Below are 24,447 nucleotides of genomic sequence, written 5' to 3'. Positions count from 1 at the left end.
GAAACTCATCACGTTGGCTAAATACCTCATCTCAGCACAAAATGAGGCTCAAGAGCCCGGCCTCCCCTCTGTCCAATGCTGAGGGGACCAATGAAGAAACATATGGTGGTGTTGGTCATATCAGGCTCCACGGTCGCACCTAGAGATAGCGAGCAGCTGGGTGGGCTCAGTCCAGGAAAGCCGTTTAATTCTGAGAGAGCAGAGCACAGTTTGAGTACATGGTATTAACAACCTTCCTGGGGTGGGTTTCAGGGGACAGCTCTGAATTAAGTCACAGGAGACCTGTGGAGGGAGCCACCCGGGTAATGTGTGCTAGCCTTCTTTTCTATATCTTTGCTTTCAAGATAAAGCTATTGTCCCTTTCCCTCTTCCTGTTGGCGCAGACTGCCTATAGCTTGTTTCACCCCACCAAAGGATTACAATAAAGCTCTGTACTTAAAAGGAGGGTCAGGGGACAGAGGTCATTTGAGCAACTCCAATTTTTAAAGCTTGCCATGCTGGTCATGGTGGCGCATGCCTTCAAATCCGGCACTTGGAAGGCAGCGGCAAATGGATCTCTGTGAGTTCAAGGCCAGCCTGGTCTACAGAGTAAGTTCCAGGACAGTCAGAGTTACACAGAGAAACCCTGCCTTAAATAATAAATAAATGAATAAAAAATAGACTTGCCGTGATTGGGGGAGTGAGTGGGGATAGGGAGAAGAGAGCACTGCTGCCATAGACTGCAGCCCCTGGCTCTGTTTTGTTACAGTTTTCTGTGACTTGGCCCTGCTGCCAGCCTGGTATCCCAGCCTGATTCAGACTGCAGCAGGAAGACTAAATGCTACCCAGGGCTTCTCTGACTGAGCAGTTCTACTGTCCGCAGCAGCCTAAATCTCTGCCAAGACAAAAGCCACTCTAGTCTTGAGGGTTTCCACGACAACCTTGTCAGTATGTCTTTTATCTGAAGTGTCCTGGCATTCCCAGGCTCTCAAGGAGCAGGGATGATTAGGCAATGTGTGGTTTGCTGCTTTGTCCACAGTGCACGGCTTTTCCTCTGAGAAGGACTTTGAGGACTACATTCGGTATGACAACCGCTCCTCCAACGTGCTGGCAGCTGTGGTATTTGAGCACACCTTCAACCACAGCAAGGACCCCCTGCCGCTGGCGGTGAGACTTTGATTCCCCTCCACACACACTGTGCTGAGCCTCATTTCCCCTCACTACTCTTACACTTACAAATAAGGATGCTTTTCATTAACTGCCCCCTGCCTAAGAGTCAACCTTAAGCTGTCCCTGGGAACCGTGATATTCAGTCCCTCTGAGGGAGCTTGGTGATGTTAACCAAAAGTCCAGAACAATTTTTAAAAATCTATCAGCCCTAGGACCTTGGTCTTAGCATAGAGTGGGGATCCCTGATGGCTCCTTGGCCTTGAGAGGGAGGGAGGGGAGGTATGGGTGGAGGGGAGGGGAGGGAAGGGGGAGAAGGAGGGGAGAGAAGGGGGAGAAGGAGGGGAGGGAGGGGGGAGGAGGAGGGAAGGAGATGGAAATTTTTAAATATAAAAAAAAAATAAACCATGAGAAAAAAAAATAAATAAACTTTGGAGAGTATGCAAAGTCAAAAAAAAAAAAAAATCTATCAGCCCATGGACAATCACTTAACTTTTGCATTTTACAAAAGGTCTCTGGGCCTCTTTAGATAAAAACCAACTAGGATAAGGAAGAAAATAGGTGTTTTGGACTTAAATATATCTTTAAAAAAAATGAAGGAAGCTCTTTGCTTTCTAGACGGTTTTAAAACTGAGCAAACTGATGGGGCGGTGGTGGCGCACGCCTTTAATCCCAGCACTCAGGAGGCAGAGGAAGGTGGATCTCTGTGAGTTTGATGCCAGCCTGGTCTACAAAGCAGGTTCTAGGGCAGCCAAGGCTACACAGAAAAACCCTGCCTCAGGAAAACAAAACTGAGCCACTCTCTCACATGATGGTGGTGCCCGGCCATTGTTCCCGCATATTTGCATGAAAATGTGATATTGCTGGGCATGGTGACGCACACCTTTAATTCCAGCACTTGAGAGACAGAGGCAGATGGATCTCTGTGAGTTCAAGACCATTCTGGTCTACATAGCAAGTTCTAGGCCAGCCAGAGATACACAGTGAGACTCTGTTTAAAAAAGAAAAAAAAAAGTATTCATGCTGCTAAGTAATGGAAGAGAAGTGGCTACAACATCGCAAAAGTACCCTGTGTGTCCCTGTGTCCCTGCTGGGAGGAATAACTGCCTCTGGGGCTGGAGAGAGAGCTTAGCAGTAAGAGCACTGGCTGCTCTTCTGGAGGACCCAGGTCAATTCCCAGCACCAACATGACAACTTACAACTGTCTGTAACTACAGTTCCAGGGGACGCAACACCCTCACACAGACATACATGCAGGCAAAACCCAGTGCACATTAAATAAAAATAAATAGATAGTGAAAAAAATAAAGAATGTAGGTAGTGGCACAGGCCTTTAATCCCAGCATTTGGGAGGGAGAGACAGATGGATCTCTGAGTTCGAGGTCAGCCTGGTCTACAGAGTGAGTTCCAGGACTGGCTCTGTAGCTACTGAGAAATCCTGTCTCGAGGGGAAAAAAAAAAGGAATAAAAGAATGTCTCTCTGATGTTTTGAGGCAGTTGGGGTAATTGCAGGGCAGGGCATGTTAAGCTCCTGGTGACACCATCCTAGTGAGGAAATAACCCTCAGGGCACTCTGGCATCTACTCTTCCATCTGAATCCTTCAGGATGATTGATTTTCTCTTTTGTTTTCACAGGTAAAATACCACCTACGCTTCAGTTACACACGAAGAAATTACTTGTGGACGCAAACAGGAAATGTTTTCCTGAGAGAGAATGAAGGCTGGCATACCACTTCTCTTTTCCCACTTTTCCCAAGCCCAGGGCCAAGGGAACCGTCGTCACCTGATGGCGGTGAGCCAGGTGAGAGACACTTAGGGACCATAGTTCTAACTCCAGGTTGCTACCTCCTGATGACTGTAAGGAGTCCAAACCAACTTACCTTCTCTACAGAGAAAAAATTGGGGGGTTGGGGTGGTGAGACAGGGTTTCTCCATGTAGCCCTGGTTATCCTGGAACTCACTCTGTAGGCCAGGCTGGCCTTGAACTCAGAGATCTACGTGCCTCTGCCTCCTGAGTGCAGGGATTAAAGGCATGTATCACCACTGCTCAGCCAGGAAATTATTTTTATAAACTTCTTAATTGTGAAGGGAAAAACATTCAATAAGGCTGGCTCCTAAAGGTTAAGTCTAAGCCTTAGGAAGATTAGCATCCTGCCCCCACTTCAGAAGACACGGATCCTTGAGTGAAACATTCTTCACTCGGATTTTTGTGTTTTGTGTTTTTCGAGACAGAGTTTCTCTGTGTAGCCTTGACTGACCTGGAACTCACTCTGTAGACCAGGCTGGCCTCGAACTCACAAAGATTCCCCCCCACCCCACCTCTGCCTCCCAAGTGCTGGAGTTAAAGGCATGCGCTACCACCACCCAGCTATCACTCAGGTTTTTAAAAGCCTCATTTTAATCAACCTTTCAGGCTTGTTTTTTTTTTTGTATCCTTTCCCTGACCTTCTCTGTGTTTGATTTATAACATTTTGAAAGGCTTCAGATTCTTGATTTAACTCAGTAACTTGCATAGAAGTTCATGTTGATTATTCCAGTTCCCTGTCTATGCATACTGTGGTCTGTGTGGTGGAGCTTTCTGTTGTTTCTATGTCTGTCTGTTCTGAAGCGCAGGAACATCTTGGACCCAAGCTAGAGAGAGGTAAGAGGTGGCTAGGACCGATGATCCAGGGTGAAATATAGCTGAGTCCAATCAAGACTGGCAGATGTCCAGACGTTCTGGAGAACACTGTCTTCTACAGGTCTCTCTGAGGAACAGGGCTCAGAATGTACACCTGGCAGGCAGGAGGCATCTGACCAGCAGCATTTAGAGTCACCTGTCACTGGTTCTAGGCCCCATCCTAAGGCTAACGCTCTGGGTTGGGGTCTTAAATCTGGAAAATGAACTAACATGAAGAAGGAGAGATGGAGTGAGAGGTTCTACAGCAGTGAGTAGACCTGGAGCTCAGGAGAAGCTGCCGCCAGCGACCATCAGTTGCCATGTCAACCCGCTGGACACACTGGGCAACAGATGCTACAGTGTAACTCCTCAAGCCTGTCTTGTTTGTTTTTGTTTGTTTGTTTCTGTCTTGTTTCTTGAAAGCAGTAGAAAATATCTCTTTAAACCAGGGATGGTGGTACACACCTTGGATTTCAGTACTTGGGAGGCAGAGACAAGCAGATTTTCTGAGTCAGAGATCAACTTGATCTACATAGTAAGTTCCAGGACAACTAAGAGATCCTCTCTCAAAAACAAAACAAAACAAAAGCCTGGGACTAAAGAGATGGCTCAGAGGTGAAAGCCCTGGGTGGGTACCCAGACCCACGTGGTGTCTGATAACTGTCTGTAGCTGCAGTGTCAGGGAATCCCATGTCCTCTGGCCTCTGCAGATATTGAGCAATCATGTGATGCATAGACATGTGTGCAGGCAAAACACCCAAATACATAAAGTAATTTTTAAGAAAAAAAATTTTAAAAAAGGAAAAATTTAAATCTTAGAGGAAAGACTGACAGATATCAGTGTGTGCAAACTCAAAAAATTGCCCCCAAAAGAAAAAGCCCAATCACCAATAGAAGACTCGGAAAAATATCTGCAGCCAGACATGGTTGTTCAAACCCTTGAAAGACTTCCCGAGTTGTTTAGGAGTTTGTAAAAGCCGCAGAAGTAGGTAGGAAGGTTACAACATTGGTGCCGGGCAGGTCAGCTCTAATCTCACTTTTGTCCCAGATGTCCACGCCTTGAACTCACTCACAGCATCCTGATAACTGTATGTCCCCAGGAATAATGAGATGGCTAAAGAGCGCTGACTGTTCTTCCAGAAGACCCATATTTGATTCCCAGTACCCACATGACAGCTAACAACCTTATGTAACCTTATGTAACTCCTGCTTCAGTTGACCAGGCGTGTACATGGTATATAGACATATATCTCCCAAATACCCATTCTCATTAAAAAATAATTAAAGGCTGTGCCCAGAATAATCTGAAAGAACAAGATAACCCACAACATTCCTCCAGTGGGAAAGTGGTAGATTACAGAGTGATGGCTTCATGCCTTAGACCAGTGGTTCTCAGCCTTCCTGGTGCTGCACCCCTTTACCACAATTCCTCATGTTGTGACCCCAACCATCATATTACTTCATTGCTACTCGTAACTGTAATTTTGCTACTGTTAATGAATCACAATGTAAATATCTGATATTCGAGATATCTGATATGTGACCCCAACAGAGTTGCTGCTGACCGTAAAGAACCACTGCTTAGACTGTCAAGTCCCCATAAGGTTGTAATGATAAAAATGGCTGCATCACTTGATAGTCTCCTGAGGAAACAATACGCTAGCAAGTAGCAAGCAGTTATGTGTGGGGAAAGCCGTACTGTCGTTGTGACTAGGCTTGACTTCGAAGACAAAGTTTATGGTGTCCCATGCTCACCTGGACCCCTCACCAGCTCTGTGGCTTCCTGGGCCTGTCTGTCTCTCCATTGAGGACAGGTGTCCTTGTAATGATAAGAATTATTGCTCCACCAGCACTGGCCTTGACACTTATCAGTGACATCACAGTCATAAAACCAGAGACAGAAGAATGGCAGCACTTGGTAACCTGTGCCATGGGCGTGGTTAGTATAAGCTTTGCAGCTCTGACGGAAAGGGATCCTGGCAGTCGGAAGCCAAGGAATCCTATTGCTACAACTCAGGGGGAGAAGTATTCTGGTAGTCGGGGGCCAGGGAATACTGAGTGTTACAGCTCAGGTGGGAGAGTATTCTGGCAGTTGGGAGCCAGGAAATAGTACAGGTCACAGTAAGCATAGCAGCTCACAGCCCTGCTCTAGGGAAGGTTTCCCCAATGTGACAGCTCTGCTCCAGCAGGGGAGGGCTTCCGCATCGAAGTTGTTACAAAGCTCTGGAGCATAACAGCTCTGCTCTGCTAGGGGAAGTCTGCCTTACACAGCCCTTGACTCCCTCTCAGCTCAGATTTACTGGGAGGGAAGAATTCAGGAGAGTAGCTGCCTCTGCCAGGGTGGAAAAGGGGCAGCCACAAACTGAACAGGCACAGGGCTTATGCAGGACTTCTTAGGGGTGGAGTTTTTCCAGAGAGAGGATTTTCAGAGTGGGACTTGGTCAGATTTCAGTCCCTTGAGCTCAGATCTGGTTGGTTTTCAGGGGCAGATTTGGCTCTGGTTTCAGAGACAAACTGGGCTTCTTTCACTGACCCTTTCTAGCCTTTTTGGCTCTTGTTTTGGGACCAGGGCATATTTCTTTCAGTGGCTCTGGTTCTAGAGCCAAAGTGTGTATCTTTGACCCTGGTTTCAGAATCAGGGTATACTTCTTTGGTTCTGGCTTCAGGGCTAAAGCATGTTTCTTTCACTGGCTCTGGTTTAGGGTCAGGGTGGGTTTCTTTGGCTGGCCTTTTCCCCGTACAGTTAGAATATAAATGGTAGGCTTTTATGAGGGTTCTGGGGATCCAAACCCAGGTTCTCTTTTTTTGTGTGTGGGGGGGAGGTTTCGAGGCAGAGTTTCTCTGTAGCTTTGTGTAGTGTGAAGCGGCGGGCTGCGTCCCGCCGCCCAGCCGCCGGCTAGCTTTACACCCGAAATAATTACACGGAAACTGTATTCTTTTAAACACTGCCTGGCCCATAGTTTCAGCCTCTTATTGGTTAATTCTCACATCTTCCTTTAACACATATTTAGTAATCTGGGTAGCACCACGAGGTGTGGCTTACCAGGAGAGATCTTAACCTGCGTCCATCTCGGAGAGGAGCAGCATGGAGACTCCCTATGGAGACTGCCTGAAGCGTCTCCCCAACTCTACTTCCTTGTTCCCACAATTCTGTTCTGTCTACTCCACCTACCTAATTTTCTGTCTCTTAAAGGGCCAAGGCAGTTTTCTTTATTAATTAACCAATGAAAGAAACATAGACAGATAACTCTCCTCCATCAGCTTTGGAGCTTGTCCTGGAACTAGCTCTTGTAGACCAGGCTGACCTCAAACTCACAGAGATCCACTTGCCTCTGCCTCCCAAGTACTGGGATTAAAAGCGTGTGCCACCACTACCCGGCTCAGGTTCTCATGCTTATGTAACAAGTGCTCTCACCTACTAAACTGTCTCCCTAGTCCTATATTAAGCTATTTTTAAACTATGATAATGTTTGTGATTATGTGTGGGTTGTGTTAATTATGAAGTAGAAGTATCACCTGGCAATATGTGACATTCTCTTTTCCCTGGGAATCTCTGAATGGTGTCGGGTGCTATTAGTGATCCGCAGAGTGGGGTATCATTTACCCTTTGCCTCCTTGGCCCTACTTCTGTGGACCCAGAAAAGTCCTGTCTGTTCAAAGCACATCCCTCTCTAGTGAGCAGCGCCATGACACAGCTTTCCTCTGTTTTTGGACTCAGGGTACATCCGTGAAGGCTTCCTGGCAGTGCAACATGCTGTAGACAAAGCCATCATGCATTACCATGCCAACGCCTCTGCGCACCAGCTGTTCCAGAAGCTCAGCGTGATCACCAAGAGGTTCCCGTTCCCACCATACATCTCTGACCCATTCCTCATTGCCATCCAGTACCAGCTTCCTCTGCTGCTCATGCTAAGCTTCACCTACACCTCCCTCAGCATCATCCGGTCAGTGGTGCAGGAGAAAGAGAAAAAGCTAAAGGTAACCCTCTGTGTGTGACAGGTCAGTTTGAGAATCGCACAGCCACAGTGGTGGGTCCTGAGACTTCCTCAGAAGAGTTGGCCTGTCTCGAGGCTGTTGCTGTCAGCCAGGGCTCCCTCTTAAATGCAGTGTAGACACCCTATGATCCAAGCTCTTTGAAATGCCGGGATTCTGAGAGTGGGCATGTCCTCTGCCTGTAATCTCCATGCTGCACTAAAGGAGCTGAAGTTTGGTTTTGTTTGTTTTTAGTGTTTTAGTTTGCTGTTTAGTTTGGTTTGGTTTTTGGTTTTTTTGAGATGGGGATTCTCTGGCTGTCCTGGAACTCACTCTGTAGACCAGAAAGTTTGGCCTTGAACTCACCTGCCTTTGCCTCCTGAATGCTGGAATTAAAGGTGTGTGTCACCACATCTCTTTTTCTTCCCTTTTCTTTTCTTTCTTTTCTCTTCTTTTAATTGTTACATTATCTTTATTACTTTTTTTCTTTTTTTCAAAAACATTCCTTTCCTGCTGGGCGGTGGTGGTGCATGCCTTTAATCCCCGCACTCGGGAGGCAGAGACGGTTCCAGGACAGGCTCCAAAGCTACGGAGAAACCCTGTCTCGAAAAAAAATAGTTTCTTTTCTATATTGTGATCATATTTTCCCCCTTCCCTGACTTCTCCAAGGCCCTCCTGGTGTTTTTGTTTTGTTCTGTTTGGTTTTGCTTCTGTTGTCAGTGTTGAAATGGAGTTCAGCGTCTCAAGAATGTAAGCACTCTACCACTGAGCCACACTGCCAGCCAAGAGCTGAATTTTCACTTTACCCCGCCTCTTTGCAGCTTTAGATTCCCAGAACCCATAGGCAGCATTGGTCAGTGGAGGAGCTGCTCCCAACGGCTTGATAAACAGGGCAGAATGAAAGACCTGGTCAGAGGTGCTACAGGTCACCTTACCCTATTTTCCCACAGAGACAGGATGCACCTTTCCCTAAAAGGGTTTTGGGGTTCTCCTTCAGAGTGGGAAGGCAAATGAGCAGATGCCTAGGTCTTTTAATGTGTGTCCTTGGCCACAAACTGGTCAAGGCTCACAGCCCAGGAGGCTGCTGTCAGTGGGTCAGTGGCCTACAGAGTCTGCCAACCTTAGGAGGGGACCAGACTGGGTGACTCTAGACCTTAATGCCAGCTGACACTCCTGGCTTCTTAGAATCAGCTCAAGTAATATGAAGATGTGGAAGCATCCCTTGGGAGTGTGGGGTGCTCCACGGCATACAAGGCATCCCTAAAGGACACAGAGAATTTACCAGTTTAACATCTGTTGGGGACTTGTGTCATGCCTGAATGAGGCACAAGCAGAGAAGGGGGTTTCCTGGCATGACAGAACTTAGTGGGCCCAATGGTCTTAGCTCTCATGATGCAGAACAGACCAGGCCACATTGCGTGGTGGGCTAGGGAGTGGGGCAGACCATCGTGACTTAGGAAAGGGCGATTAATGCTGATTTGACTGTCAGGGGTAGCCTCCCAGTTAGGTGGTGTGTAACACTGATGAAATGTAGAAAAGAGCTAGATTCTCATACCACAGGGATAAGAACTATTGGACAGGAACTAGCATGACAGACCACAGCCTTCTCTTTCCCCTCACGTATGCTGGATAATTCCTGCCTATGCTTACAGCACAGGTGTACTGGTCTGCCCCCTGCTCTATAGATGGCGCTGTGTTTTTATAAGCAGATTGGCACACGTGGGACTGTGGGGAAAAGCTGCTAGCATGCAGACAGGATAATAGCCTGTGTGATGCCGTCTCCCGTTCATAGGAATACATGCGCATGATGGGGCTCAGTAGCTGGCTGCACTGGAGTGCGTGGTTCCTCATGTTCTTCCTGTTCTTCCTGATCATGGTCTCTTTCATGACCCTGCTGTTCTGTGTCAAAGTAAGTGTGGCTTCTATGAAGACTTTGGCAAGAAGAAGGGAGGGTGCAGAGATCCCAGCACTTAGGCCTTAGAACATTCATGGCCACTGACCCCAGGGCAAGTCTTTCCCCTGCTGGGGAAAAGAAGCAGGGCTTCCCACTGGCTGAGACAAGGATCCCTTCCCATCCAGCAGTGTCCCTGAGACCTGGAAATTTAGGCCCCTCTTTGTTCATTTCTGCCATCCCTGCCTCACCCTGCCACTCTGGCTTCTACAGGTGAAGAAGGACATAGCAGTCCTTTCAAACAGCGACCCCTCCCTGGTGCTGGTCTTCCTGCTGTGTTTTGCAATCTCCTCTGTCTCCTTCAGCTTCATGGTCAGTACCTTCTTCAGTAAAGGTGAGTCCTGTTCCCCTTAGTCCAGAGGGCTGGGGTCATGCAGGTCTAGAGAAACAAGGGGCTTTATGCATGGTCACAGGGTCAGAGGGATGCATTTTGATGACCCCAAGGCTGAGTTTGAGAGGAAGGCAGAAAGGAATACAATAAAGGCCATAGCAGAGCCTCCTAGAATCCCCCAGGAAGGAGCCAGGTGATGGGTAGAGGGCAGAGAGCACGCGCTGTGGGCCAGAGAGGAGCGGCAGGATGTTACAGGGAAAGGGGAGTCGGCAGAAGGCAAGTGTGACTGTGTGGACTGCTGAGATATAAGCAATAAAAGCTTCACCTGCCTGTACACTCAAGTCGTTTCTGCTCTCTGAATTTTGTGTTCAACTTCTTGTCATTTTGTGCTTATGTTTTCTTCCTTGATGACTTCTGTTGGACAGAGAAAGTTTACTATAGTTTTTGGCTGTCTGATGGCTTGTAATACACAAACTACATTTCTCCTAGTAATTATTCTTAGTTTTAAGCTTAAATGCTTTTAAATTTTTCTGAAAAATCAGTATAAATTCCCAAGCTCCCTATTAAGTAATTTTATTGTTTTTAAAAAACATATGCAAAATAGTAGCTCGGTTGCTATTTTACATTCAAGCTGTTGCCAGCGTGTTTTATGTGTACACATTTGTGTGTGTGTGCTGCTGCAGGTGGGCAAAGATCTGCATGAGGGGCTAATACTGCAGAAGGCGCTGTAGTCCCCGTGCTGGGTTTTGGGTGGGGTGGGGTCTGACCACTGTTGCTCGTAGAAGCCTCCTAGCAAGTTCATGGCACCTATGCTCCTTCTCCCCACAGCCAACATAGCTGCTGCCGTGGGTGGCTTCCTGTACTACTTCACCTTCATCCCCTACTTTTTCGTGGCTCCTCGGTACAACTGGATGACCCTGAGCCAAAAGCTCTTATCCTGTCTCCTATCTAATGTTGCCATGGCAATGGGAGCCCAGCTCATAGGAAAATTTGAAGCCAAAGGTAAGTCTTGTCCTCAAAAGTCATCAAGTCATGCCTTGCTGATTCTTGGAGCTTCGTAAGAAGCGTCTTGCCAAAAGTGTTTCTAACAGTTAGACTCACATCAGGTGGAAAGCAAACTGATTGGAACACCTGAGCTAGGGTGTTTAGCTTGGCCCTAGACTAATGGGGAAGTAGCTCAGATAAGGCCACTAGGAGCCAAACACAACACGAGAGGTGTCAGTCACCCCACTGCTCTGTCCAATGACTAGATATTTATTTACTTATTATGTATACAATATTCTGTCTGTGTGTCTGCCTGCAGGCCAGAAGACGGCACCAGACCCCATTACAGATGGCTGTAAGCCACCATGTGGTTGCTGGGAATTGAACTCAGGACCTTTGGAAGAGCAGGCAATGCTCTTAACCTCCGAGCCATCTCTCCAGCTCCAATGACTAGATTTTACCAATTAGCTTTATTCTCTTCCTCCTTCTGTATTTGAAAGTTTTCTAAGTGTATTTTTTTTTTCGAGACAGAGTTTCACTGTAGTTTTAGAGCCTATCCTGGAACTAGCTCTTGTAGACCAGGCTGGCCTTAAACTCACAGAGATCCTCCTGCCTCTGCCTCTCAAGTGCTGAGATTAAAGGCGTGCTTCACCACTGCCCTGCCTTCTAAGTGTATTTTTATTTTCAACTGTGTGTGTGTGTGTGTGTGTGTGTGTGTGTGTGTGTGTGTAGGGGGTGTGCACATGTGAGTGAGGGTCCTACAGATTTAGAAGGTATTGGGTCCCCTGGAACTGGAGTTACAAGGGTTGTGAATCACCTGATGTGGGTGCAGGAATCTAACTCCAGTCCTCTGCGAGAGCAGCAAATAACTCTTAATCTATCTCACCATTCCCTTTAGAAACTTTTTTTACTACTTTTTTTATTGTGAACATGTATGTACACACAGGAGCATCCATGTGCCCCAGAGCATGTATGGTGGTCAGCAGACAGCTGTTGGGAGTCATTCTCTCCCTTCACTGCATGAGGCCCTTCTGGTCAGATGTGTGTGTGCTGCTGTCACAGAGCACCCGAGGCTGGTAGTGTGTGAAAGAGTAACTTAGTTCTCATAGCTCTGGAGGCTGGGAGGTCTGAAGATGGGACACCTGTTCCCAAGATGGCATCATGAATGTAGTTTCTCATAGGGCAGGAGACCAAAAGGGAAAACCATTCCTTAAGACCTTTTTTATGACAGCTTTGGTCCTTTTGCTGTTTGCTTTGTTTTGTTTTGTGGGTTTGTTTTTGTTTGTTTATTTTTGGTTTTTCAAGACAGGGCTTTTCTTTAATCCCAGCACTCAGGAGACAGAGGCAGGGGACTCACAGAGGTGAGTTTGAGGTCAGCCTGGTCTACAGAGTGAGTTCCAGGACAGCCAACACTGTTTCACAGAGAAATCCTGTCTCAAAAAACAACAACAACAAAGACAGAGTTTCTCTGTGTAGTCCTGGCTGTCCTGGAATTCTCTTGGTAGACCAGGCTGGCCTCAAACTCACAGAGATCGCATGCCTCTGCTTCCTGAGTGCTGGGATTAAAGATGTGTGCCACCACAGCCCAGCAGCTTTGGTTCATTTATGAGGGCTGTCTCTCACATTGTTAACTGGGAACAGATGAATTTAAGGCCATGCATTCAAACCATACCACTGAGCAAGGTAATCCTAGCACTAAGGAAGTCACAGCAGGATTGTTGTGAGTTTGAGGCCGCCCAGGAAACATAGTGAGTTCCATACATGGGCTAGAGTGAAACTCTGTCTTATAAAACAAAACAAGCAAACAAACATCAACAAAACAACTACCTTTTATGAGGGCCTTGGTTGTTGCCTAGCACTGAATAAAGCCAGACATGGCAGTGCTTTACGTCTGTAATCCCAACACCAAGGAGGTGGGGGCAAGGATAAAAAAAAAATCCTTTTACAGGGTAGAAGAAATGGCTCATTATTTAAGAGCACCTACTGAACTTTCAGAGGATCGGGGTTCAGTCCCAACACCCACATCAGGCAGCTCACAACTGTTTGACTCCAGGTACAGGTGATCTGACACCTCTGGCCTCCTCTGGCACCTGAACTCACACACATACCCACATGCAGCCATAAACATCTGCCTACACATAATTTAAAAATAATAAAAATAAATCTTTTTAAAAATAAAAGACCATTTCCAAAGAGGAATCTCAATGTATGACACCTTTTTTTTTCTTTTTTTTGTTTATTTTGTTTTTTTTTGTTTTTCGAGACAGGGTTTCCCTGTAGTTTCTAGAGCCTGTCCTGGAACTAGCTCTTGTAGACCAGGCTGGCCTCGAACTCAGAGATCCGCCTGCCTCTGCTTCCCGAGTGCTGGGATTAAAGGCGTGCGCCACCACCGCCCGGCAACACCTTTTTTTTTTCAAAGTTGTGTAGTGACTCTTCTCTTTTTAATTAACTAATTAATTAATGTGTTTATTTTACATCCTGGCTACAGTTTCTCCTCCCTCCTCTCCTTCCAGTACTTCCCTACCACCTCCTCTCTGCTGCCCCCCTCCCATCCACTTCTCCTCCTCAAATTCTATTCAGAAAAGGTCAGGCCTCTCATAATATCAACAGAACAGTAAGACTAAAAACCTTCCCTTTTATTAAGGCTGGGCAAGGCAATCCAGTATGAGAAAAAAGGTCCCAAAAGCCAGTAAAAGAGTCAGAGACAGCCCCTGTCCCCACTGTTAAGAGTCCCACAAGAACCAAACTACACAACTGTCACATATATGCATGTGACTTTTCTTAAAATAAACAACTCTCTAGCTGTTTGAGGGTACATATTCACCAAGGCTGTGGAGCAAACATTTCATCCAGGGTCCTCTGGCCAACAGAAGACTGTTAGATGCTTAGGTCCAGGCTTTCAGGGCTATGACACTGATGTGCCTTGTAGCTCCTCACTGATGAGCTTTATAGAGCTTCATAATAGTCCTGAGTTTACTAGGTTTTATTGGTTCACACTGACCTAACACCAGATCTCGTGTGCATGCATTTGTATACCTATGTATATAGATATGCATTTATGTATGTATGTGTAAACATGTAACCAATAAAATGCAAAGTTTATGAGCTTTTAAAATTTTAAAAGATAGCCACACAATGGTGGCACACGCCTTTAATCCCAGCATTTGGGAAGCAGAGTTAGGCAAATCTCTGAGTTCAAGGCCAGCCTGGTCTACAGAGTGAGTTCCAGTACAGCCAGAGCTACACAGAGAAACCTTGTCTTGAAAATCTAAAAAAATAAAAAATAAAAATAAATTTAAAAAACTAAAGATGTCATTAGAGAGAGTTGCCTGCGTTTGTTTCTGTGCACTCCATACATGCATTACCTGCAGAGGCCAGAAGAGGGAGTTAGATACCCTGGAACTGGAATTACAGAAGGCATCACACCTAGGTCCTCTGGAAGAAGTACCATTGCTCTTCACTTCTGAGCCATGTCCTTAGCGCAAGGTCATGAGCTTTTGATAGTATTCCAATTTACTAATTTTTTAAATTTACTACTGTCTTCAAGACTTGAAGAAAGTTGTCTAGGGGTGGGATGTAGCTCAGCTGGTTGTGTCTACTTAGGGTTCCGTCCCTAACTCAGCCTAAGCTGAGTGTGGTGGTACACATTTGTAATACCAGCACGTGGGAGGTGTAGCCAAAAGGAGAAAAAGTTCAAGATTATGCTAAGCAACACAGGGATTTTGAGGTCAGCCTGGAATACATGTGACCCAGTTTCAAAAAAAAAGAAGAAGAAGAAGAATACTTGAAGGTTATCAGATTTGTTACAAAGCCCAGAAAGAAACAGCCATGCTGACCTCATGGTGGCAGCACAGGGCAATATGCATACAAGCATGAATACTGGTGCTGTCAAGGGCTTCAGAGTCTTGCCCCTCCCAGACAGCCCAGACAGTTATGGACTATTCCTGGTGCATCCTCAGGCACTGGCATTCAGTGGCGTGACCTCCTGAACCCTGTCAACGTGGATGATGATTTCTGCTTTGGACAAGTGCTGGGGATGCTGCTGCTGGACTCGGCGCTCTACGGCCTGGTGACCTGGTACGTGGAGGCTGTCTTCCCAGGCCAGTTTGGCGTGCCCCAGCCCTGGTACTTCTTCCTTATGGTGAGTGCTGATGCCCTGTTCTTCAAGCAGGTCACTTCTTTGGGGGACAGAGGTGTCCCCAGCACTCATACAGGACCCCTTCCAGTTCCAGTTCATGATACCTGTGTAGGGCTGGCTTAGGGAACTCTGACCTGTGCATATCTGTCCCGAGGGCCCTTAAGGTTTGTTCATAGGATAAAGACAGATTTCATCCCCAGGATCTGAGATGCAAGGACACAGACTGATGCACACAGCCGCTGGTGCCCGCAAACTCACATCCTTGTTCATGAAAAATCTTTAATTTTTAGAAATAATGTCAAGGTTTAAGGCCAGGACCTCGCCTATAAACACTGAGGTTTGTCCCCAGCATAAAAACAAATAGCTTACTGTTCTGCCTACAAAACAATGAAGCTTTTTTTTTTTGTGGGTATGGGAACCACACTTTTGAAATAGATAGCACTTCCCACTACTAGAAAGGAGCACTGTGGATGCCTGGTTGTGCCTTTGTAATGCTTTTCTCATTGACAAACACCTAATGAAAGCATCTTAAGGAAAGATGGTTTTATTCTAGCTACAGTTTGGGGCGGGAGGATCCATTCTATTGAGGGGCTAGAGAGATGGCTCCACGATAAAGAGTGCTGCCTGCTCTTCCAAAGGTCCTGAGTTCAGCATTGCCAGGGCATAAATTTTATTCATTTTCAGGGAAGATACGGCAACAGGAACACAATGTCACATAGTGTCTCTATTCAGGAGATAGATATCCTGAATGCTGGTGCTCTGTTCATTTTCTCCTTTTCCTTCAGTCATGAATGAACGATGAAACCTATGTATCATGTGAGTCTTCCCACCTTGCTCACAGACATGCCCAGAAGGTTGTCTCCTGTGTGATTCTAGATGACGCTGGGTTGACAGGACTAGTCCTCATGGCCTTTGCACACTTGTCCTGTGCACTTCCTGCCTGGCCCCTGCAGACAATTTGCTTGATAAAAGTGGACCATATTAGAAACCAGACATGAAATGTGCTTTTATTATTATAGCAGTGTTTGTTATTTTAAATGCATATGCCTGAGCATCTATTTATAGTTCTTAGACTTTTATCTAGTCATATTTATAAGTGTATTGTTAGTTTAGAAGCGTTTTTCTACTTAAATATATAGCGTTTTTATGAGTGAACTTCATTTGTAGTGGTGACGTAGTATCCCCAGGTCAGGGTTCACCATCATACACTAGCAACTTCCAATTGATAATTAGGTCCAGTGCTTTTCGATTTTTTTTTTGATTCAGCAAGTATTTGTCAAGTGTCAGCTATTGTATTCCATCAAATGCAAGGTGACACCTGTTGTTAGAGAAGACAGACATTATTACTTTTTTTTTCAAGACAGAGTTTTTCTCTGTAACTTTGGAGTCTGTCATAGAACTCGCTCTGTAGACCAGGCTGCCCTGGAACTCACTGAGATCCACCTGCCTCTGCCTTCTGAGTGCTGGTATTAAAGGCGTGCACCACCACCACCCAGCCAGACATTACTCTTGTCCATAGCTATGGAGGGAAAATGCCATTAAATATGTGAAATCCATTCTGACTTCACAGTCACTTTCCATACGAGATGTGTCTGGTACCAGTGCAGTGTGCCCATCAGAACTGAGGACAGAATTAATAGATCCTCAGCAGACATCACATCCTCTCGTCCCCCACACCCCCTCCTCCATCCACAGGGAGCTTGTCACTGCTGAACAGAGAGGGCAGAGATACAACCCCGTTCCTCTTAGGCTCTGATAGTACTCTGGATAGGGCTATTCAGTGATGTCTCTTCATAACGATGACAAATTCCTTCTCTTTGTTAAATCTGAATTTCACAACAGTCCACTTTTGTGCCCATTTACCAGATTAGGAAGGCAAGAAATAGAGCTTTCCCAGGTATAGTCAAATCAGAAAACATGCAGGGACTCAGTATAAAGATGGTGTTGTCTCCTCAGCCATACACCCTGTGAAGGTGCAATGATATCACGTTGTTGCACGTCTTTAGTGTGTCAATGGTAGTTACTTTGTTGATCACAAATAAAATGAACTGGCACTAATGACTCCGATCCCCACGTGCCTGCATCCCAGCCCTCCTACTGGTGCGGGAACCCAAGGACCGTCATAGGGAAAGAAGAAGAAGACAGTGACCCCGAAAAGGCTCTCAGAACCGAGTACTTTGAAGCCGAGCCAGAGGACCTGGTAGCTGGGATCAAAATCAAGCATCTGTCTAAGGTGAGGCCTTGAAAGCAGACCAGTCAGCTAGAGGTGCTCTCTCCAGGCCTGGCTCCCTGCAGCTCTCCTGAACACCTGAAGGAGGAGGATGGGATCCCCGCAGCTGCTCTTGACCCACTCTCCAGGGTACAGACCATCCCACCACATCTGGCCCCAGGTTGGCTAGCGTTGTGGTGCTGTGGCATTGTGACCATCTAGTCCTGGGTGTGCCTTACACTAGCTACTCAGTACAGGCTACACTGGATGCACAGTAACAAGAAGAAAGTCATGGAGGGACTAACAGCGGGATGTAGCCTTGCCCCACAGTTCTGTTCTGGGTGTTGATTCATTGTCCTGCTTTAATGTCCTGAGATGCTAGGCCCAAAGGGAAAGGAAGACCCTGAGAACCACAGGAAATCAAGGCAGCTCTTTGCCTTACCTACAGGTGTTCCAAGTGGGTAATAAGGACAAGGTGGGCATCAGAGACCTGAACCTGAACCTGTATGAAGGACAGATAACAGTCCTACTAGGCCACAATGGTGCTGGCAAGACCACGACCATGTCCATGCTAACAGGTGAGAGGTAGCTCCATGTCCATCTATGACAGACAGGCCCTTCCCCTCTGGCTACTTTCCATCAGCCATGGATTTGTTTTCTCATATGACTTTCATTCTTTCACTGTGAGAAGTGGAATGTTTATACCCAGTAAAGTTTTAGGCCCATGGCCCAGGGGAACATACGGGGAGCCTTTAAATGGTTCCCATCCTGCTCTCAGCCTGTCTATGAATGCCCAAACCTGGTGGGATCAGTAAAGACAAGTACGGCTAATTCTCCAGCCACCCAATCCCACTGTAGAGAGCTGTGCTGGGCTGGGGATGTACATCCATGTGGAGTGGATACGAGGAGGAAAGGAAGGGACTCTTCATCCCCTGTACACTTCACCCATGTGAAGCTATTCCTCATCTTCCTGAAACACTGAGGTGCTTGTCAGCAGCACACACCTTGACGTTCAGAGTGGGGCTTGTGACAGTGATGGAGTCAGTATCTGCACACACTTGTGTGCATGAGAGTGAGTTTCTTGTTTATAACAGTGGTGTGCCCTGCAACAGAGCTTGAGGTCCTGTCCTTCTGTCTCCTACTGCTCTGCTGGAGAGAGCCTAACGTAGCCGAGTGCAGGGGTCCAGTACTGTCTTCTGGTTACAATCCTCAGTAAAATGGGGGCAGTGAGTTAGCTGAGTCAGGAGGTCATTGTACCTTGTACAAGGGAACAAGATTTTCATGATGAACTTGGGGGTCTTTGATTTGGCTGCAGGTCTCTTTCCCCCTACCAGTGGACATGCTTATATTCATGGGTATGAAATTTCCCAAGATATGGTTCAAATCCGAAAGAGTTTGGGCCTGTGTCCCCAGCACGATGTCCTGTTTGACAACCTGACAGTTGCAGAACACCTTTACTTCTATGCACAGGTGAGTTAGGGTAACAAAGACACATGGGTAGTGACTGTTCCCTTGCTAATATACCAAGGATTCTGCAGCTGTCCCAGTATTCCATCAGCCTCTCAGTAGTCTGTTCTGAGGAGCTAGTCCATAGAAGCAAGGGTAATCCTAGGTGGATGAGCAGAGTCCATTCGTGCCAAGGGAAGATATCTCTTGGGCCAGAGAACCTGCTAGAGGGTTTGGCACCTATTATCACCACCTGACTCGTACTTCCCCTCCCCGCCTTTCAGTTGAAAGGCCTCTCTCTCCAGAAGTGTCCTGAAGAAGTCAAGCAGATGCTGCACATCCTTAGTCTGGAGGACAAGCGGGACTTGCGGTCCAAATTCCTGAGTGGGGGGATGAAGCGCAAGCTCTCCATTGGCATCGCCCTCGTAGCCGGTTCCAAGGTATAGGGAAGGGGGTCTGGCCTCTTGATGCAGCCAAGTCAGGCACCTATACTAGGACAGACCCAGGGGTGGTGAGGACATCTTACTAACCCCCACTTCAAGCTGCAGAAGGCCACACAGAACAGCCATCCGGAGCCTGAGACATGGCTTTGTCATTGTCACAAGGCTTCACCTCTGCCCTCCAGGTATTGATGTTAGACGAGCCCACCTCGGGCATGGATGCAGTCTCCAGGAGGGCCATCTGGGACCTTCTTCAGCAGCAGAAGAGCGACCGCACCATCCTACTGACCACTCACTTCATGGACGAAGCTGACCTGCTGGGAGACCGCATCGCCATCTTGGCCAAGGGGGAGCTACAGTGCTGTGGGTCATCACTGTTCCTCAAGCAGAAATATGGTGAGAAGTGTGAAGGCGGAGTCCAGGTCAGCTCCGTCTAATGACAGGGCCAGTGCCACTACCCCCTGCGAAGGGTCCCGACAGTGGCTGGGCAAGGCCATCTTCAAGCTTTCTCTTCTCTTGTCCATCCAGTGGGGATAGTAGGGCAGAGTACCTTGAGTTAGGTAGGGCTCTTGTTTAAGCCACAACAGGACTGCCCAGGGCAGGAGTCCTGTGAGTAGTCATGGGTGCTTTCCTTCGTGCTGCTTGTACTAAGAGCAGTATTCATCGCACAACCCAGTCCACAGGCTGAGTCACGAGTCAGGATTCAGCCCCCTGCTGTGTGGAATTCGTGGCTTTCTGTTGTCACCTCCTGGTCTAACTATGCCTGTCTCCTCCCCTCATACAAGAGTACTTCTCCCCACAAAATGCCCCAGCGTTCTCACCTCACCTCTCCCGTGCCAAGCACCTACCCCTAGAGATTTCCCCAGTCTAGCCAGGGCTAGAGAGGGGCCCTGTCATCCTAAGTGGCCATGTGCCTAGTGAAGATACTGAGGTATCTTTACCAAGAGTGTCTTCTGTCCATCTTTACTAGGGCCTCAAGAGTTTTGCTTGTTCCTTCTTGCCTGTTTGCCCAATTAGCCAAGCCATTGATTGTCCTGGGTCCAACACCCTCGTCTCTAAAAAGCATTATTGACAAGAAGCCAGACAGAGCTCAATGAGTGCAGTGTAGCCCCATGGCTCCTGCTGTATCTCTTCCTTGCAGCCATGATCTGCATGAATCCTACTATACAGACACACTCGCATGCTTAGGTTATTGCTGGTGGTTTTATCCTCTGGAAGGCTCTGGCTCTGGGTCACTGAACCTGGCTGCGTTCAGTGACCCAGCTTCCCCAACACTTTTCCCCACATAGGTTGTGGGAGGTGACACTATATGGGAGAGCCCAAGATGAACCTGTTCTGGTCCACTTGTACCCAGTGTGCCAGTGTCTGATTTGAGCCACAGAGATGTGGCATGTCAGAAGCAGTGGGGCCACCAAAGGGCCTGATACTTGATCCATGTGTTCCAGGAGCTGGCTACCACATGACACTGGTGAAAGAGCCACACTGCAATCCTGAAGGTATCTCTCAGCTAATACACCACCATGTCCCCAATGCCATGCTGGAAAGCCATGCTGGGGCCGAGCTGTCCTTTATTCTTCCCAGGGAAAGCACACACAGGTACGTGTCCTAGAGAGTGCACAGATACAGACCCTGGAAGGTCCCATGGCTGGGAGGACTCTGTGCCCTCTCTGTTATGACTGTGCTTGAGCATCTCTCATCCTCTGGCCCAGGAATGGGGGTTCTGAAGCATCCACTGGTCTGGTATTTCTTTTGTTGTTGTTGTTTGATTGGATTGGATTGGTTGGTTGGTTGGTATTTTTCTGAGACAAAGTTTCTCTGTAGCTTTGGAACCTGTCCTGAAAATCACTCTGTGGACCAGGCTGGCCTTGAACTCACAGTGATCCCTGTGCCTCCCAAGTGCTAAGATTAAAGGTGTGCACCACCACTGCCCAGCTTCATTAAATACTTTCTTATTTCAAGAGGGAAGAACCAGGGTACAGTCACAATCAAAGCAAAATCAAATTTCACCTGTGTAAATAAGGCAGCGTCCACTGTCTGGGATCCACTCAAGGCCTCTTCAGAAGGACTTGGTCTCTTCTCTGGCTCCACCCTCTGCAGCACATACAGATTGTCTCCTATTGACAGGCTGGCTCCACGCCACAGTTGCTGCTGTCCTGGGTGTTCATCCCATGCTCCTTGCTGCAACTGGACTGCACTTTGACCAACGGCTTCTCCTGGGCTCTCTTCAAGAATTCCCATCCCTGCCACACAGTGCCAAGCCTCAGCTGCTCTCCACAACCCCTTATACCTTCAGTACTAGTACCAGCTGGGAAACACTTGCACATGACTGTCAGCGTATGGTACAGCCGTGGCCGCCTCTGGACCACAGCTTCTGTGTGCTGACCCTGAGGAAACACTTGCCTGAAGATTTCCCCTCAGGGATGCTGCTCTCTTCTCAATCACAGCTAATTTCTCGGCTCCAGCTGACCAGCATTGATTGTCCCAACAAAGAAAAGGTTTCACGTTTGTGATTCTGGTATCTTATTGACCACTGCTAATTCTTCATTCCCTGTGACCAGAACCACAGATTCTTAACTCAAAATATGCATCGGCCCTAATAGAGTCTTTAAGTGACTCAGACTTCCCTCTGGAACGTCACAAGACAAACATCTTTCATCTGTATTTTTCCCAAAACATATAATGTGAACTCGATGGCTTTTCTAGCCAAAGCTCCAGAGTCCTTTTCACGATCCTCTGAAAAGCACATGGTCAGGTCTCTCTCATCAGTACCCCACAATCCTTGCACCAATGTCTGTCCCACTTAGGGTTACTCTTGCTGTGGTGAAATACCAGGGCCAAAAGCAGGTTGGGGAGGAAAGAGTTTATTTGGCTTACACTTCCACATGGCTGCTCATCACTGAAGGAAATCAGGACAGGAACACAAACAGAGTAGGATCCTGGAGGCAGGAGCTGATGCAGAGGCCATAGAGGGGTGCTGCTTACTCGTTTGTTCATCATGGCTTGCTCAGCCTGCTTTCTTATAGAACCCAGGACCACCAACTGGGGCAGCCCCACCCACAGTGTGGGCCCTGTCACATCAATAACTAATTAAGGACATGACTTAAGACTGTAGCCTGACTTTGTGGAGGCATTCTCTCAGTTGAGGTCCCCTCCTCCTCTCAGATGTCTACAGCTTGTGTGAAGTTGGCATGAGACTAGCCAGCACAGCAGGAATGCATATATAAGGTTTTCTAATGTTCATTTTTTGTAACAGGCTCAAACCCAGGGCCTCATGCATGCTAAACAACTGCCCTACCACTAAGTTATACTCCACAGCCCATGTAATGTGGGTTTAATTTTGATTTTTATATTGTGTGTGGATGATTTGCCTGTTTGTATGTCTAAGCATTATATGTCTTCAGTGCCTACAAAGGTCAAAAGAGGGTGCTGGGAACTGAACTGAAACCCTCTGCAAGAGCAGTAATTGCTCCTCTGAGCCATCTCTCCAGTCTAGTATGCAGTTTTATAGTAACATGATGATCTATAACTCAAGTGTACCATAGTTTAAAAACTCCACTATTCTGCATTCATTTCACATTTTCAAAACTGTTTTAATAATTTTTTTTTTCCGAGACAAGGTTTCTCTGTAGTTTTAGTGCCTGTCCTGGAACTAGCTCTTGTAGACCAGGCTGGCCTTGAACTCACAGAGATCCACCTGCCTCTGCCTCCCAGCACTGGGATCAGAGGTGTGTGCCACCACACTCAGATGAAAGCACGTACCTTTTCGTGGTTGCTTGAATAAGGTTTTTTGTTTGTTTTTCAGTATTTATTGAATGGGTTGGGAAGCTCACAAATACTTAATCATCACCTCTCTGCATTCTGCCAGCCTGGGTCAGAATGGTAGGGTGTTACCTCTGGGTAATATCTTTCGCTCTGTTTTGGATCACTCTTAGCTCTTCATATCTATCTGGGTTTGGGCCCCAGGGCCATCACATCAACCGTTTTGTTGCCACTTTCATATACATGGTTTATGTTTGATTTTGTGGGGTTTTTTATAGAAATTGTATGTTTTGTGCATCACATCTGTTCTGCTGGGATTCTTCCAGTGTTATTTTCAAAGCATTCCTCTGCCCTCCAGTCAAGTAATAATCATCAGAAGGGTTCTGTCGGTCTGTCTGTTTTTCAGGTTGTTTTGTGGTTCCTTTGTGGTCTCAGGGCCCAAGTCCACATGCTCAGAAGGGACGATGTGTACGATGACATAATAAATCTCTATCTCCTCTAATTTTTCCATGAACCTAAACTTCTCTAAGAAAAGTAAGAACTCTGTCAGTGTGGCTGTTTTTCGGCAATAGCACACTTGCACAACACCGGGAGGCTGCAGGTTCGACCGCCAAATATATGTTTAATTCATCTTTAAAAAAGGAAAAATGGCATTGCAAGATACAGTTCTACCCTGTCTTTTCTGCATTATATACAGAGGCGATTACTTAGAAAGTGTCTGCAAAAGCCTTATCACTTTTTCAGGTTTGAAAGTCTGTTTGCTAAACTGGAGAAGAAGCAGAAGGAACTGGGCATTGCCAGCTTCGGAGCCTCTGTCACCACCATGGAGGAAGTCTTCCTTCGGTCAGTAAGTGTGGGCTTCCATCTGTCCCAGACCCTCACTGGGGATGATTTTCTTTAAGGGTTCTGCCCTAGGGCACTGCCGGAGGTGGAGTGTGAGCAGGGCAGGGCAGGTGCTCCAAGGCAGAGTTTAGCTGTGAGTCTCACAGAGACCTGTGTACTCATGTAGCCGTGGCCACAGTGTGAGGAGTGTGCCTGCCCCCCCCCCTGCACACAGGTCAGCATGGCATGGGTCACCCCACAGGATCTGTGCTTCTATACTAAAGGGTGTAGGTTAGCTCTCGATCCTTAGAGTGCCAGACCATTGCCATATTTCTTGGAAGTGTCTTGAATACTTATCTGGCTGGTATAGTGCTAATAGCTGGAAGTAAAAAAAATTTTTTTATGAAATAATCTTTTCTTCTTGAGGAAACCATGGTCAGAGGAGGCAGCATAAGTTATAAGGTCTTGTGCTATGTGCTTAAAGGCATCTTCCACAGCGACTGTGGAGACCAACAGGAAAGGCCAGCGTTACTGCAGGGAGACCAGTGGGTACAGCCAGACACAGGAAGAGTTTGTGCACCTTGAAACAG

The 24,447-nt window shown here is 47.0% G+C and overlaps 1 protein-coding gene across 9 annotated transcripts in view; it reads left to right on the top strand.

Annotated features, from left to right (window-relative positions):
- The window catches only part of Abca3 (ATP binding cassette subfamily A member 3), a 56,081-nt gene that overhangs the window by 13,236 nt on the left and 18,398 nt on the right, over positions 1 to 24,447 (top strand). For all 9 annotated transcript variants that reach the window (XM_038325230.2, XM_038325232.2, XM_038325234.1 and 6 more), the window contains 14 exons: positions 1,019 to 1,146; positions 2,782 to 2,947; positions 7,524 to 7,783; positions 9,570 to 9,686; positions 9,942 to 10,062; positions 10,888 to 11,061; positions 15,003 to 15,184; positions 17,271 to 17,414; positions 17,839 to 17,968; positions 18,706 to 18,860; positions 19,121 to 19,276; positions 19,462 to 19,672; positions 20,722 to 20,872; positions 23,780 to 23,878. In XM_038325230.2, coding sequence (XP_038181158.1) covers positions 1,019 to 1,146; positions 2,782 to 2,947; positions 7,524 to 7,783; positions 9,570 to 9,686; positions 9,942 to 10,062; positions 10,888 to 11,061; positions 15,003 to 15,184; positions 17,271 to 17,414; positions 17,839 to 17,968; positions 18,706 to 18,860; positions 19,121 to 19,276; positions 19,462 to 19,672; positions 20,722 to 20,872; positions 23,780 to 23,878 — 2,194 coding nt within the window. The remainder of the gene's footprint in view (positions 1 to 1,018; positions 1,147 to 2,781; positions 2,948 to 7,523; positions 7,784 to 9,569; positions 9,687 to 9,941; positions 10,063 to 10,887; positions 11,062 to 15,002; positions 15,185 to 17,270; positions 17,415 to 17,838; positions 17,969 to 18,705; positions 18,861 to 19,120; positions 19,277 to 19,461; positions 19,673 to 20,721; positions 20,873 to 23,779; positions 23,879 to 24,447) is intronic.

This window comes from Arvicola amphibius, chromosome 4, assembly GCF_903992535.2.
Source record: "Arvicola amphibius chromosome 4, mArvAmp1.2, whole genome shotgun sequence".
In the NCBI taxonomy this organism is placed as follows: Eukaryota; Metazoa; Chordata; class Mammalia; order Rodentia; family Cricetidae; genus Arvicola; species Arvicola amphibius.
Note: the sequence above shows the minus strand (reverse complement) of the source record. Positions and strands in the feature narration are given on the sequence as shown.